General features: G+C 36.7%; 1 protein-coding gene across 1 annotated transcript in view; it reads left to right on the top strand.

Moving 5' to 3' along the window:
- The window catches only part of LOC105053544 (LRR receptor-like serine/threonine-protein kinase FEI 1), a 45187-nt gene that overhangs the window by 26054 nt on the left and 3976 nt on the right, over window positions 1-15157 (top strand). The window contains 10 exon segments of the mRNA XM_019853763.3: window positions 2184-2255; window positions 2358-2429; window positions 7272-7343; window positions 7921-7992; window positions 8094-8165; window positions 9029-9126; window positions 9610-9771; window positions 9882-10154; window positions 10157-10213; window positions 13344-13589. Coding sequence (XP_019709322.2) covers window positions 2184-2255; window positions 2358-2429; window positions 7272-7343; window positions 7921-7992; window positions 8094-8165; window positions 9029-9126; window positions 9610-9771; window positions 9882-10154; window positions 10157-10213; window positions 13344-13589 — 1196 coding nt within the window.

Raw genomic sequence — 15157 nt, 5'->3', positions numbered from 1 at the left:
ATTAATTATTTTCATTAGCCAAAGACTGTCTGATTAGAATGATGGAGATAATAGATATAGATGCTAAGGTGCATAGAGGATGGTGGATATGCATTAAGTATGTTTACTATGGCTGCAGGCTGAAGGATCTGTGATTGAGTACATTGTGCTAAGGTTAATTTGAGTTGTATGAGTTGATGTGTGGCAAAATAAGGAAGGTGGTGGGTATATTGCATGGGTTGTTAACCGGTTTAGTTGTGTTGCATTAAAGGTTAGTGTTGTTGCAGATTCTCGGCTCTAGTCAGAGTGGTTGGAGTCAGGTGGGAGTCACCGGCACGATGAGATTTGCAAAACAAGTTTTGGTCGGAGTTGGCTTCGGGGGGACCTCTGACGGTCAAGTTAGAAAACTGGAACAGGAGAGGAGTGAGAGGTTTAGAGGGTGCGAATGGGCGTATCTGGAGGGTCCCTTTTTTATCTCTATTTATAGGGTGGCGAGGGCGATAAGAGAAAAAAATGATGGGAGACCATTTGATCTCTCCGTTCGTACCACTTATGATATCTAGATTCATAAAATACAAGGGTTACTGTGGCGTGTTATCCACCATGGGATTTGAGTGGTTTATCTGAGCATGGTCCAGGTAATAATTCTTTCGGGTTGGACGTTGGTGGCGGACGTCACTTTATCCGGTGTACAATCAGCCACTCAGGGGTGGCTTGATTTGACGTGGCCTCACTCGACGCGTAGCAGCCGTTGGAGTGGTGTGGCCCCATGTGGGGTGATGTGACATGATATGACAGTATGGGGGTTGACTCTTGGTAGCTAGCGAGTATTGAAGGGAGTGTAGCCTGCGGCTAGAAACAAGGATCGATGGGGGATCCTTTGGTCGAAGACGATGTTGGGCTCATAACCTTTCTTGGATTGATGTCCGATGTTCGGATGTCACCCTAATGCTAGTGGCTAAGGACTTGTGGGCAGAGTTACAACGGGCAGCCGAAGCCAAGTTTCGCAGCTAAAGCTAGGATCAGCGGCCAAAGCAAGGGTTGGCAGCTGAAGTCAGGATTGGCCCGATTTTCCACCAATTGTTACGGGAGTTTCATCCGAAAGGATCAGTGAGAGAGTGGGGGTCGGTGAGGTTTGAAGTGAGATCTTTCGCTGCTTTATTACGTACTGAATGACTCCCTTCAATGTAGCTTCTTCATAGTTCTGGGATGACATATCTACCACTGGATTGTACTCATTTACCTCCAATCAATGTTGTGGTGATGACCTGGTATGCTTCATCATGGGTCCTCTCTTGGCACGTGTCTTGGCGTAGGTGATGCACCATCCCCCAAAAGTTAGGATTTTCACTATAGAGATGCACAATAGAATCGAGAACTAATTAAGTAGTTGTGTGCATTAAAGATTAGAGTTACCAGTATAGGGACAATCTCCAGTTTCTGAAGACACCTAGATGGTAATTGTGGGAAAGGTTTTGGGATATTTTTTGTCAATTGAGAGTTTGGCCCCTAACAAATGAAAGAAGGATCTGAGAAGCCAAATGGAAATAAGTCAGTTATGCTTTGTAGTTAGTGTTATGATAGGGTTGCCTCTCCGGGCTAATGACTTCTAGTTAGCTTTATTCTTGTGGCAGTGTAGTAGTACATTAATACTTTTAAGACCATGTGCAAGAGTTCTTTTTTGTATATGTACAATGTAGTATAATTTGAAAGAATATTTTGAATTTCTTGTTTTCCTCTTGTCATTAATGTAATGCCAAATTTAAATGCTCAAAGATGCTTATATGTGGCTTAAGAACATTTAACATAATAGTTGAATTGTATTAATAATTTAGAGTTGTGTCCATGTTACATTACAACCATTTTAACAACTATGATATAAGAATAAATTGGCAGGTGGACATACAAGTTTCCTTTTTAGATCTTGTTCAAACGTGTAAGGTGTACCTTCATATGCAGTACAAACCACACATGGACGTTTAAGAATGCCATAGAGAGCATGTTGAGTTAGGATGTAATTGGTATATTCCTGTCAGTTGTGCACTTATCAAATTATATAATATTCTTATGATCTTGTGAGTTTCATCAGTAGATAAAGTTTCACCACTCATATAAGTGCAAGTTTTTTTTTTTTCCTCTAGCTTAGCCCCTTAAAATTTTTTATGCTGGAAATTTTGATAATCTATTATATGTTGTTATTTCAGGAGTCTTGCCTACCACAAGTTGATTGGGTCTATATCACCAGAAATTAGCAAGCTAAGTTACTTAAAACGATTGTAAGCATTCTCCCGATTGTTTGGAACTGCCGTTGCTCTCTAATGGACTTGATTATGTATACTCCACTTCTAATGGTAACATTTGATGCTTGCATGTTCTAGAGCTCTACATGGTAACAGCTTATATGGAACCATGCCTCCAGAGCTGGGGAACTGCACCCAGTTACAATTCTTGTAAGTCATTATTTTATGTAGGAAGATATATCTACCAATTTCTCTAACATTTGGTGAATATTTTTAGTGATATTGTTGGTGTATTGTAAATTTTCTCATTTTGGTTCATCTATATTATCCAGCAATGTGCAACATTTGCTATTTGTGCTTATGCTGGAAAAAGTAAAGCAGTTGTCGGTGTCTCTTGATTACTCCTTTACATCATGATTTTGGTGGTACACCCTGCATCACACAGACAGAGTGGAAGGATGTGAGATGTGTCGTTGGTTTAGCTGGCAGGAGATTTCTAGTAATAATTGCTAAGTATCTCGCAATTGTTAGAAATATATTTATTGTGTTTTATAACTGTTATTGTTGCTGGAGTTATTGGCAACCAGGAAAAAAGAAATGTTAGAAGGAAGAAGACATCAAAAAGCTATTATTCCAAGTAGCACAAGCTTCTATGCATCTCTATTCTGTTACTCTAAAACAGCTGGAAACTGAAGCAGTTATAGTACAGTTTACAAGTGGAATCAGAAAATAATTGGCGGATAACACAAACCACTAACCTACGCCTTATTTGGATGGTTACTTGAAAAGATGTTGCATGACTAAATTGTTTGCATAAGAATGTAGATTTAGGATATGGTAACGTTTAGGAACTTGGTTTTAGTTTCACTTTAGATAAGGCTCACCAAGTTTCAGTTTTGGTAGTTTTGGCTTGAGTTTTGGAGTTTGGGCCAGAAAAATTACAAAGGATTATGAAGCATCAGGAGAAAATAAAGCAAGAAAGGTAGTGCTTGAGCGGTTCTGTTCTTCTTAATCTTTGCATTTATACTTCTATTTTTTACATGATGAAAGATGATAGGTATAGATAATAATAAAAGATCCATGAATAACCAGTGAAAAAGAATTATTAAATTCTGTTATATTTGGTTGTTTGATTTGAATTTTGTTGTAAACAACTAATTTTATAAATTTCCATAAAACTAGAAAATTGTAATTGCATAAAACTATCAATCAATATCATGACTTATAATTTGTACAGTATGTAAATAAAACTGTATTTATGTATATCTCATCCAGACGTGTTTAAGACATTTAGCTGACACTTAGCAAACCCAAGCTTCTATCTTGAGAGGCCTTTATTTGAGGGGCTTGAACTACTACTTAATCTTCTTCTCTCTTCTTTGTCTCTTAAATCTTAAAAATCCAAAAGACCTACATATAGGAAATGTACTATTCTCTTGATTTTCTTAATACTGAACTCCCAAATGCTTTGAGTTTTGTTAAAAATGGGAAAAATTCCATGTTTAACATCAAGAAATTTTTTGAGCAAGGTTTTGAATACTGACTTAGTGGGAAGGGATAAATTGGGGAGGAAAAGAGAGAGAGAGAGGAAAGAGAGGAGAGAGGAGGGGAGGGAAGCAGGTTGAGGTGGCAAAGACGCCGTCAGTGACCACCTGAGGGCTGCGTGGGCCCTCGGAGGGCCGCGGTGGCCATCGTGGCTCCGCATCGTCTGCGGGAGAAGAGAGAAGAGAGAGAGGGGGGAAGAATCAGATCGAGGGGGGTTCTGCAAAGAGGTCGTCGAAGGGCCTCTGGCTGGTCGCCATGGCTGTCAGGCGGCGTAAACGCCACCTCCGGTTCCACGACTGTGAAATGGGGCTTAAAAAAGTCCTTTGTTTTAGGAGCTTTTTTAAAAAAGGTCGATAACAGTGAAACGATAATGGGTTTGCTGCTTCACTGTTTTTAAATTTTTTTAAAAAAGTATGGAAATAGTGAAGCCGACAAATGATTGCCGACTTCACTATTTTTAAATTTTTTAAAAATAATTCTTAAAAAGTGAGATTGGAAAATCAAGTGCCGGCTTCATATTCATCGTCCTTTTTAAAAAACGGTCGATGCATGAACCATGGCAGTTGCCTTTGTTCCGCGGTCGCGACTCTGTCTGCACCGCTTTCGCTGCCCGATGGCCACAATGGCATTCGGAGATCTCCGCGCCCCTCCGCTATCCCATCCTCCCATCTCCGGCAACCACCCCCCCTCTCTCTCTTTCTCATTGGTTGCGGTAGCCCTATCAGGCGAACCAAGCCGTAGAGGGCACCACTGTTTTTTGGTAGCCTCTCCTCCTTTTCTCTCTCTCTTCCTCTATTTTCCTCTTTTTCTTCCTTGACACCGGGTGTGACATTTTTTCTGTCAGAACCGTCTCGATTCCCTGCCAGTCCGATTCGGCACTCCCCAACTGTCCGATTTGGGATGGTTTTGAAAACTATGTTTTTGAGGTTGCTAATTGGCTGAGTTGGCAGCTTCTAACCCCTTTTCCTCAACTTTTATCATGGTACGCCTGAAATTGGCCAGTGCAGGTATGGCATGCACCCTGATTTTTGGGTGATACTAGGTGGTATGGTATGATTCAGCTCGGTTTGGATTGGTATGGATTTGTACAGGTCTGTTTGGGCCTATGGCGACCCAAATGGTGTTTTTGTTCTGGTTCCGACACAATGTTGGTCGGTATGCCCGAACCAGGCATTTTGGGATGGTACGGCAAATATTGCTTAATATGTTCTTAAGTAGAACTACATATAAGAGCCAAAAGCTAAATTAATTTTCCTATAGTATCTTAAAATATTCTAGTTTGCAATGATATTTTTACTTGTGGTAATAGTTTGTAAGGAATAATATTGACTATCTTTTTGCATATCAGATGAATCAAAACAAAAATTTGAAGAAGACAAAGTTTTAGTAACCATGACCATCAGACCTTGTTCTGTTCATTTGAAGTTGGATTTACAGATCCTCATTGACCAATTATCGCTATTTAAGGCTACTTGTGATAGTATTGTATGCTTTTCCATGTCCTAGTCTTTGCCAACTCCTCACCACAATTGGACAGTTTGTACCGCAATGTGTAACATAATCCATTTGAGTTGTAGTAAACAAACAATTTGCATAATAAAAAGCATATTGTATCAATTAATTGAAGTACAATTCACTGGGAATTATCAAATTAGAGATGTAAATCGGCTGTGGGATGTATATTCACCTAGCTTGAATTTATGAAGAGATGTGAAAACAAGTTTTCCTTTTCCAGTTCTACAGTTTGCTCTACTTCTGCTATGGTTTCAGTAATCACCATTTTTTTGTGTTGGTAGTTACTTGGTGCAACATATAGAACTACAAATACTGGGGCAAAATTTGTATGTGCCAACACAGATCTGTGACTGACTACTTTGCAAATCTTCAATTATATGCTACATGATCCTATTCAGTTTTTATTCTGCACTGTTTAGGCTAGCTTTAGTTTGATTGATGTGTAAACATACTTATTCATCAAGGTACGGTGTAAGCTTGAACCCTTGCACTATAGGCATAACTGTTTCTAGCAAACATCACTAGAATACACTATGCTATGACATATTCTATACTGTTACTGCAAATTAAGTAACCAACAACAACAAAATACAATTATTCAAGAAAGGAAATCTTATAGAAAAATACATAGAAGTGTACTACATTAAATGTTATTCCTTTGGTAAAAGATTTAATATTCAAAATTAGCATCGTCAAGGTTTTAAATACCGGTACCGAATCTTATACCAATTTTTCATCCGAACAATAAAATATTGGCATGGTTCCGGTAATTGGTACCAACGGTATTTAACAAAACTTAAAAGCATTATAAAGAATAAAATTGCTGGTATCAACTGGTACATTGGTACATTTAGCACACTCGGATATGGACCGATATGGCCAGTACATACCAGTACAGATAGTTTCAGCTTCTCGGCACCCGTACCGGTCTAGTTTCACATCAGAATGGTACAATACTAACCATACAGTTCTGGTGGTTTTCGAATTCATGAATACCATACTATCCAAATTAGAGATCTGAACCAGTAATCTTGATTCACCAAAAGTCATATTTTGAAGGTATCAAACCTATGCATTGGGTGGGAAAACTGATGACTTTAATGCCACAATAGAATGTCTTGCAATAATCTATGCATCACAGAGCCTATTTTCCTCCCATTCATAAAAAAAAAGCCTATTTTAAATTCCAATTATACATGTTTTAAGATAAGGATATGATGATGTGTGGATTTTCAAATTATATACCCTATCATGTACTTTGGCCATTAGCATGATTGGCACCATTTACAATTGATGCATGAATGGGAGAAGTGTTTTAAGTACCAAACTGTGGTCAGTAATAAAAAACCCAGTATGGTACTGAGAGATGGTGCAGGGGTTGTGCTGACTCCAATACTTTACCATCTACTGGCATGGAAGCATGCTGTACTCCTTTGATAAGGTAGTGGTATGGGGCCTGGTCCCAACACGTGAAATATTGGGTAGGAAACAGCTAAAACATATTATTTTCGATTCTAGGTAATTTTTTTTTGGTGTACAGATCATGATCCCATAGTATGGGCCTCTAATATAGATAACTCATCATTAATTGAAATTATTAAATCTTTTATCAGTGATTTAATGGTTAATTTGAAATCTAACTCATTTACTATCAATTACTTAGGATCTGATACATATCAAATTCAGTATACTGTTATTTTTTGTTGGGAGATACTTTATGATATGTGTGGACTGATACTGGTCGATGCCAACTTGGTTTGTTGGGGTTTTTCTGTGTTTGGGGGGGAGGGGGTGGGGGATGCTGTGCACCATGCTGTTGAGGTCTTGGTAGTTGGTATGGAACTTTTTCTTTAATACTGTTTAACATGTATTGATACCATGTTTTATCTGTTTTATATCAAAGCAGTTAATAATAGTTGCCTCTGCATGTCATTTACACTAAAAAATTACATTTTAATTTGCAAGTAACTAATTTTATCAACTTTTTAACAGATATTTGCAGGGGAATTACTTAAGTGGATTTATCCCTTCGGAGTTTGGTAACCTTTTGGAACTTGAGACTCTGTGAGTGTTATATATTCATTTTGGTTATTGAGATTCATGAATCTATCTCTAAGGAGATGGATGCATGCCGACCTTGGCATTTTGTTGCTGGCTTATTTTCTACTTTCCCTGATAATACTTATAATGTACCATCTATATGAGCTGTGATATGTACTAATTGTCACAAAATTAGTATCTATTAAATTCGTTTAAAATATCTATTTAGGTTTATGTTTTAATTGAAAGTCTGTGCCTCAAGCGTGCCAATTAAATATGATATGCAACTTTGGCATGCCTCTTCTCATGCTTTCCAAAATTAGTTACATTCATGCACATATTTTGGTGCTTTTTGTATATCTGATGATCTCTCCTAAAATATGACGTCACCATCAGATATTTATGTTTTGGGTAATATAAAAGGCAAATTGTGGAAACTAATTTATTTTCGTGCAAGTTTTTGCTATAAAACTTTTGTTAACCATCTGTTTCTTCTATGTGTCCATAAAATTAAAAAAATTCTGTGCAAAACAATCTAGTATATTATGGTTCTGATTTTAAGTGAGGAATTCTTATTGTATGCTCATTCTTACTCTTTTAGGGATATCTCCAGCAACACGCTAAGTGGATCTATTCCCCCATCACTTGATAAGCTGACCAAACTTAAATCATTGTGAGTTTCTTAACTTTGATTAACCATATGTTATATCCATCAAATGAATGATTGCTCCCATCTAAAGCTAGAAATTGATCTTTTTTGCAATCTTCATGAAGCAATGTATCAATGAACTTTTTGACTGGAGTGATACCATCTGATGGTGCGCTTATCAAGTTTGCAGAAACTTCGTAAGTATTGTTTGCTTACTTTCGGAATGTAGATTTTAAAGTGCATTTTCACCTGATGGACTGATTTTCTCAAGTTAAGTGCTTTGTATTTGCTGTGGTTTGAATTAACTGCTTTCATGTTACATTTTAGGTTCTTTTTAGGCATTTTGCCCTTTCTTAAGGTTTGGCAAGAAAGCACCACTGATTGCCCATATGTACCATAAATTTATCCCTATAACTCAAATCCCCCATAAACTCAGAAAGTGGCTGCTGGTTTATGTCAGTTCTGGCTGAAATCGTAACTTCTAATTTTAGGGATGTACTTTCATTGCGCAACCAAACACCTGATTTTACAAAATAATTTTTAGTTTTAAGAAAATAATCATTAAGTATCATGACTTTCTAGTACGTCAAAGCATCCTCTTTAAATATTCTAGAAATTTCTGGGACTGGTGCTTACGGGTGTCAATAATTCTCTGTGAGTAGCAATGTTCTCATTGACTTCACCATCCCTGATTATTCTCCTGGTGCACTTGAACGTGATGCATGTTCTTTCTTAATGCTATGTCATCGTGTAATGCCTTAATTTTAAAAGAACATTACTGTGAAATCTGCCTTGTGCTCTCCTGTGCCCTAGCTTCTCTGTATAGTCATTTGTTGCCTGTTGTGCTTCATGTTTTGCACTACAATATTGATTAACAAAAACCAAGTTACTATCAGTTTTTATTGTTGGCAAGGGAGTTGTGTTTCATTTCTCAAGTTAACTATTTCAATTAATATTCAAAAATAGATGGTCATGCTAAATAATGAATTAGATTAGACACTATCAATCAATACTACTTAAGCTATACTCGTGTTTTCTACTTTTATGCGTATGTCTACAGCTTTGTTGGAAATCGTGGGTTATGTGGGAAGCAAATTGGTGTCATATGCAAAGATGAGGTTCCACCGCCGTCCATAGATTCTCAGCCTCCCACTTCAGGTACTTGGTATTCTGAGAGTACATGTCATCTTATGTTACTTTTCTTTCAACAGAAAGTGAAATTGAAGGCCTTTTTTTTTGAAAGCAGTTATTTATGTCTGCTAAGGTTTAAATTATGTTATCCTTGGTTGGTAATAGACAAATCATTATATGTAAAATTACCGAAATTCTTGATTAGTATATGTTGTGCTGAAAATGAAACATAATTAGTTAAGGTGGTAAAGATCGGTGCAACTAGTGTAGTTGGCCTCTAGTTATTTTTGTATCTATATGCTCATGGTCTTTTTTCAGCATTTTTAAAATTTCTACAAATGATTCAGGTATTCGGTCTGACAATTTTTTGTTCTGAGAGGCCTTTTGACTGGCAGAACCTTAGCCTGTAGAAATTCCCTTGGATCTTAAAGTAATCTGGTGGCTTTGACACTGACAAATTATCTTATTGTACTTTTGGACCTTACATGTGACAGAAATATGTTGCTGCAGGAAACAAAGGGGGTAAGAAGAATTCTACTAGGATTGTTATAAGTGCAGTTGCAACAGTGTGTGCTTTACTGTTTGTGGCTCTAATGTGCTTCTGGGGCTGCTTTCTTTACAAGAAATTCGGTAAAGGTGATGTCAGGGGTCTTGCAGTGGATGTCAGTGGAGGTATTGATAGATTTGTCCCTCCTTAGTTCTGTGAACATTATGATATATGTGTGTCTCATTCTGGAGTAGAGAAAATAGGAAAATTGTTCTTATACTAAGTACTGTCCCAGGTGCATCCATTGTAATGTTTCATGGGGACTTGCCCTACTCATCTAAAGATATCCTAAGAAAATTGGAGACGCTAAATGATGAAAACATCATTGGTAGTGGAGGCTTTGGAACTGTGTACAAGCTTGCGATGGATGACGGAAATGTGTTTGCTTTGAAGCGCATAATGAAGACAAATGAAGGCTTAGACCGTTTCTTTGATCGGGAACTTGAGATTTTGGGGAGCATTAAGCATCGTTATTTGGTCAATCTCCGTGGATATTGCAATTCTCCTTCATCAAGTTGTTAATCTATGATTATTTGCCTGGCGGAAGCTTGGATGAAGTTTTACATGGTGAGAACTGTACTATTATTTTCATATTTATAATCACTGCTTCCCATGGGTGGAGTATGCTTTGCCAAGTATCTGGTTTATCAATACTTTTTTTAGGCCTGTAATTGGGTGTGCACCACATGTGGAGAACTTCTGTAATCTTTATTGGCCTTTCAAATCCAAATTTGCATGTTGAGTTTGCATTTTAGCTTTATCGAGTTTGTCACAATTTAACATTATAAAATGATCAGTGCATCATTCTATTGGATGTTAATGTTTCTTATAATTTATAATTTGATATAACCTTAATATATGTTTTTTTAATTGTATCATTTGTTATATGCATCTTTGCCTTATGGACTTAACATTTATCAGTCTTCTCTTTGTTGGTAAGAAATTGAAAACTTATGTGCTTCATCAGACAGCTTTAGTAGAAATTTATAAATAGATGTGACAAAGTCATCTTACTATAAGCTCACCATTCACATTTTAGCCTGCTAAAACTGTTTTATTATGAACTCCATTACTCACAGATTTTAGTCTATGTATTACTAGACACAAGTTTATAAAGTGCAAAGTCATACTAAAACGGCAACAATCAGGTTAAGTTATTGTTATGTGCTACAAAACCATCTGAATATGATCTCAACATTGACATTTGAAATTGGCAGAGCGGTTAATTTATTAACAGCATTACTTCAGATTTCACTCCATGTGTTGTCTGTCATGAGTTTACAGAGGGTGCTGTGATCTAGGAGGATCATGAGACTCAATGTGGACCGTTTCGGCCACTACGAGTAGGGCTGGAGAAGGTCTAGGAGTGAGATTGGTCACATCAGGAAGCTAAGTCATGGGCCAAATTTTCGGAGGCCATAACTTGATCATATGACATCCAATTAAGATGATCTCTCTCTCTTTTTATTTTTTTATAAAAATGGGTAGCTTTTGGACATCTACATCTTATTAGAGCCAATGCCTTAGGGAGTTGAAACAGACTGAAATTCCATCATTTTGACTTTGACATAGGCCGATCAAATTGAAAGTTTTTTTTTTTTTGAGAAAGATTTTAATCGAATATATCTCCTAATCCATGAAGAATTAGATGGAGTAACAGAAGACAAAGTTGATGTAGAAGTTGAGATTTACCTTGATTTTATTTTTTTTAATGATTATTTTACTAGTCATATTTATTTTTGGAAACTTAGTTCTATTTGAATTAAGAGAAGAATCCGATCCGAATTATGCAAGGGAGGATCTCATTACTATTATAAATATGAGCTATGTACCTCAGTTTATGGTGTGTGGATTATCAATAAAAGAAAATGAGAAGTGAAGCCTACTTTCGCAATTTTTCTACCTTATTCTATTTTTTTTTTGAGAGTCATGTTGAGCAGATTAAGGGAATTCTTCCTTCTCCTCGATTGGATCACACTAAAATAATAACAAGCATGCTAGCTATAATAACTATTAAAAAATACTGGATTCCTGCAATGACCAATACTTGAACTAAGACAAGTTGAGACATTTGTTGAACTTAGGTGTCCTGTACCTTGGTGATCTAATGTTGAATTCCATGGTTATAGTGTTTTGCGTATACAAATTTATCTGCTTTCTTTTGCTTGTTTTTGAAGTCATCAGGATTCAAGCCTTTTCCCGTCAAAATATGGGTGCTATGTGTTTTTTAAGAAATATACTAAGGTAAATAGTAGGTGCAACAAGATATTGAAATCAAGTGAGAAACAAAGTGGTAACTGCTTTCGATGTGCATAAGCTTTTTGCAATGAGAATCATGGTTATTTGCATTTCTAAGTCATACTTATCCAACAAGCACGTTGAAGGTTATTAGTTTGGATGGACATTTGGGCACCCACCTTAGGTGAGGTGTCTCCTTAAGTGTCTTGCTATCTGGGCACATTTAAGGTTCTTAATAGATCTCTTAAATGAACTGTTTATGAGCACCTCGATCAGGGATCTCAATTTTGGTACCAAACCCTATACCAGTACCACATTGGTACAATGTTGGTAAGCTCGGTAAGAGGGTCGGTTCTATGGGTGGACACTCAGGATCCCCCCCTCCCCAATGATGACTATCCCCAGTTTTGTGAACCTTGACTTAGATTTTTGCTTGAATCTAAATAAGCTGATAACCTCAGCTCAAGTTTGGTACAAAACAAGCTGGGCTTAAGCCATGCCTGGATTGTTTGAGCTCTGTCACGTTTACATCCATAATTTATTCTGCTAGAAAGTAACCCAACAAAGGTTCTCTGGACATGGAAGTAATCTTGACAAGGTGTTGATTCTTCATGGACCTAAAGTTGCAGCCACATACTGTTTCTGATCTTTCTATGAATTTTTTGCTAATGTATTTAGATTAAATGTAGAATTTGGTGCTATGCCTTGTTGGTCTTCATGTGCTGGAATTTTATGGGTGAAACCCTTCCAAGGCAGACTTTTCTAAGAATTTGCTTCAAACTGTTGGGGTAATGAGGGAAAAAGTGACAGAAGAATGAATTTACTATTTCATTTTTATTTTACAGGACAATTACATGGATTGTATGAACCTGTATTACCTGATACAGAGTTGATGTGCTGTGAGATGTTTTGAGGCAATTCATTATCAACGAATTGAATAAACAAGAGTGAAATATGAGAGATCTAGTTGTTTGCTTCATTATAGCTGGTATAGAATCTTGTACACACTAAAAGAGTCATATCACCCCTTTATTAGCTGATCCAGAATTTTTATGCCATCTGTGGTTCTTTTACACTTGATATTTTAGAAAAATATGTGTCCCTTCATTGTCTTGACTGCAAACTTAAAAAAAGTACTTATTACCATAAGTTCTTTGATGTGTGTATTCTTAGGCATGCAACTTCAAAATCCAATTTCAGTACTATAAGATAGCCACTGAAACTTGTTTTTTCGAATGTCATTTTTATTTACTAATTTAACTGGTAAATCTTGCCAGACTCTCCTGTGTCCTGTGCTGTTTAGACAGTGTATTTGTTATATATTATTTTCGTCAGTTGATCAGATGCAGCAAGCTTAGTTAGAAGTTCTATGTCATTGTGGTACTATATTCCTGGTCATGTGTTTAGATGTTATAGTAGAAACCTTAATGGCATGGCATCTACTTTGCTGATTGGGCAGAAAGATCTGAACAATTGGACTGGGATGCGCGTCTTAATATTATTATGGGAGCTGCAAAAGGCCTTGCGTACTTGCATCATGATTGTTCACCAAGAATCATACATCGTGACATCAAGTCAAGCAACATATTACTAGATGGAAATTTGGAGGCTCGTGTATCTGATTTTGGACTTGCAAAACTGTTGGAGGATGAAGAATCTCATATTACCACAATAGTTGCTGGAACATTTGGTTATCTTGCTCCAGGTATGGGATACAATATGTATCCAATAAATTCAAATTGGTTTCAGAAATATGGATGTAGCTTGAATCTATTCTGCTCCAAACTCTAGGACCTAAATATTCAAGTACTTCACTTTTTTTTTTTTAATCTCTTTGAAACTCTAGAATCTAAATACTCAGCTGCTTGCTTTACTCTATTGTTAGCTAATATGACTGCATGCATGCATTTATCATTTTTTCCAAGGCTACGTAATAATGATGATTTTCAGTGCCAGTGAAGTAATTTTTCATGCAGTGTTCCCTCCCTCACCATCAATGGGACCCAAAAAAACCAAGAAAAGCCATTAAGAAGGGCCTTTAGGTGAAAATGCTACAATAACTAATCTTAGGTCTTGACCTTCGCATCCTCTTTTTGCTCTTCTTGCATCAACCAATGTCGTACATAGGAATATTTGAGCTGATGGGTGGAATTGCCTTGCTGTTCTTGATTGAAAAGCCTAGTGAATGACTAAAGAAGTCTCTTCAAAGCCTGCACTTCTTGAAAATTATCATGTATCACTTGTTTATTTAACACCACCACATCTCGTGCTTGACCAGATATATTATCCTTGTAATTTATATTAGCATGGCTTGATATTGCTTGTCTGCATATTGTGCAAAATTAGGTTCTGTTTCTTGGAAGGGGGGAATGAACCTCAAGACTTTTTTCCTTAGCCCTACGAGGTCGAACTATAGGAATTCTGATTGAGTTTGTAAGGATCCATCACATTTTACTTGAAGCAATTTTTACTAATAATGATTCTCTGTTTCACAACTATGTAATGTTTGGGACCAGCATTGCAGAAACGTGTGCTTTGACACATGCCTGGCTTCTGTTTCATATCAAGGTTTTTCTTTTTGCTCTAGTTTTCAATCAAAATTGATCAAAAGTAACTAGATGTTATGCTTACCCATTAAATTGGTATTTACTTCCCAAGTTTTGGACATGGAGCTCTCTCCAGCTGATCAATAATTGTTATGAAAGAACTGAGTTAATATAACTATTATATTTCTTGGTTTCTTAAAGATTTTGCAATACTTGATAGTTTTAGGCCACCATATGGTAAACACCAAACAATAAACCCAAAGATTTCAAACGATACAATATCCTAATATGACACATATATTCTTTTATTTTTTTATTTTGGCATTTTCCTTATTTTTGGCCAAAAGAAGATGAGCCTTGACACAGAGGTAAGGTTGCTTCACATGGAGGTCACGGGCTACATACATATATTCTTTTATTTTTTTATTTTGGCATTTTCCTTATTTTTGGCCAAAAGAAGATGAGCCTTGACACAAAGGTAAGGTTGCTTCACATGGAGGTCACGGGCTTAAAGCATGGAAACAGCCTCTCTGCAAAGAAACTCCGAAACTTGAGCCCACTAAATCACTCTAACTGAAACTTGGCAGTCCTGCCATAACAGAAATTAAAGCCAAGTTTTCAAACCCTGATTCATCCTTGGTACCCATTTTAGTACATAATATGATACTTTTTTTTCTGTGAATTGTTATGCGGTTGCTTACCCTATGTTGATATACATAATTGTATT

This window comes from Elaeis guineensis, chromosome 11, assembly GCF_000442705.2.
Source record: "Elaeis guineensis isolate ETL-2024a chromosome 11, EG11, whole genome shotgun sequence".
NCBI classification, from domain to species: Eukaryota; Viridiplantae; Streptophyta; class Magnoliopsida; order Arecales; family Arecaceae; genus Elaeis; species Elaeis guineensis.
Note: the sequence above shows the minus strand (reverse complement) of the source record. Positions and strands in the feature narration are given on the sequence as shown.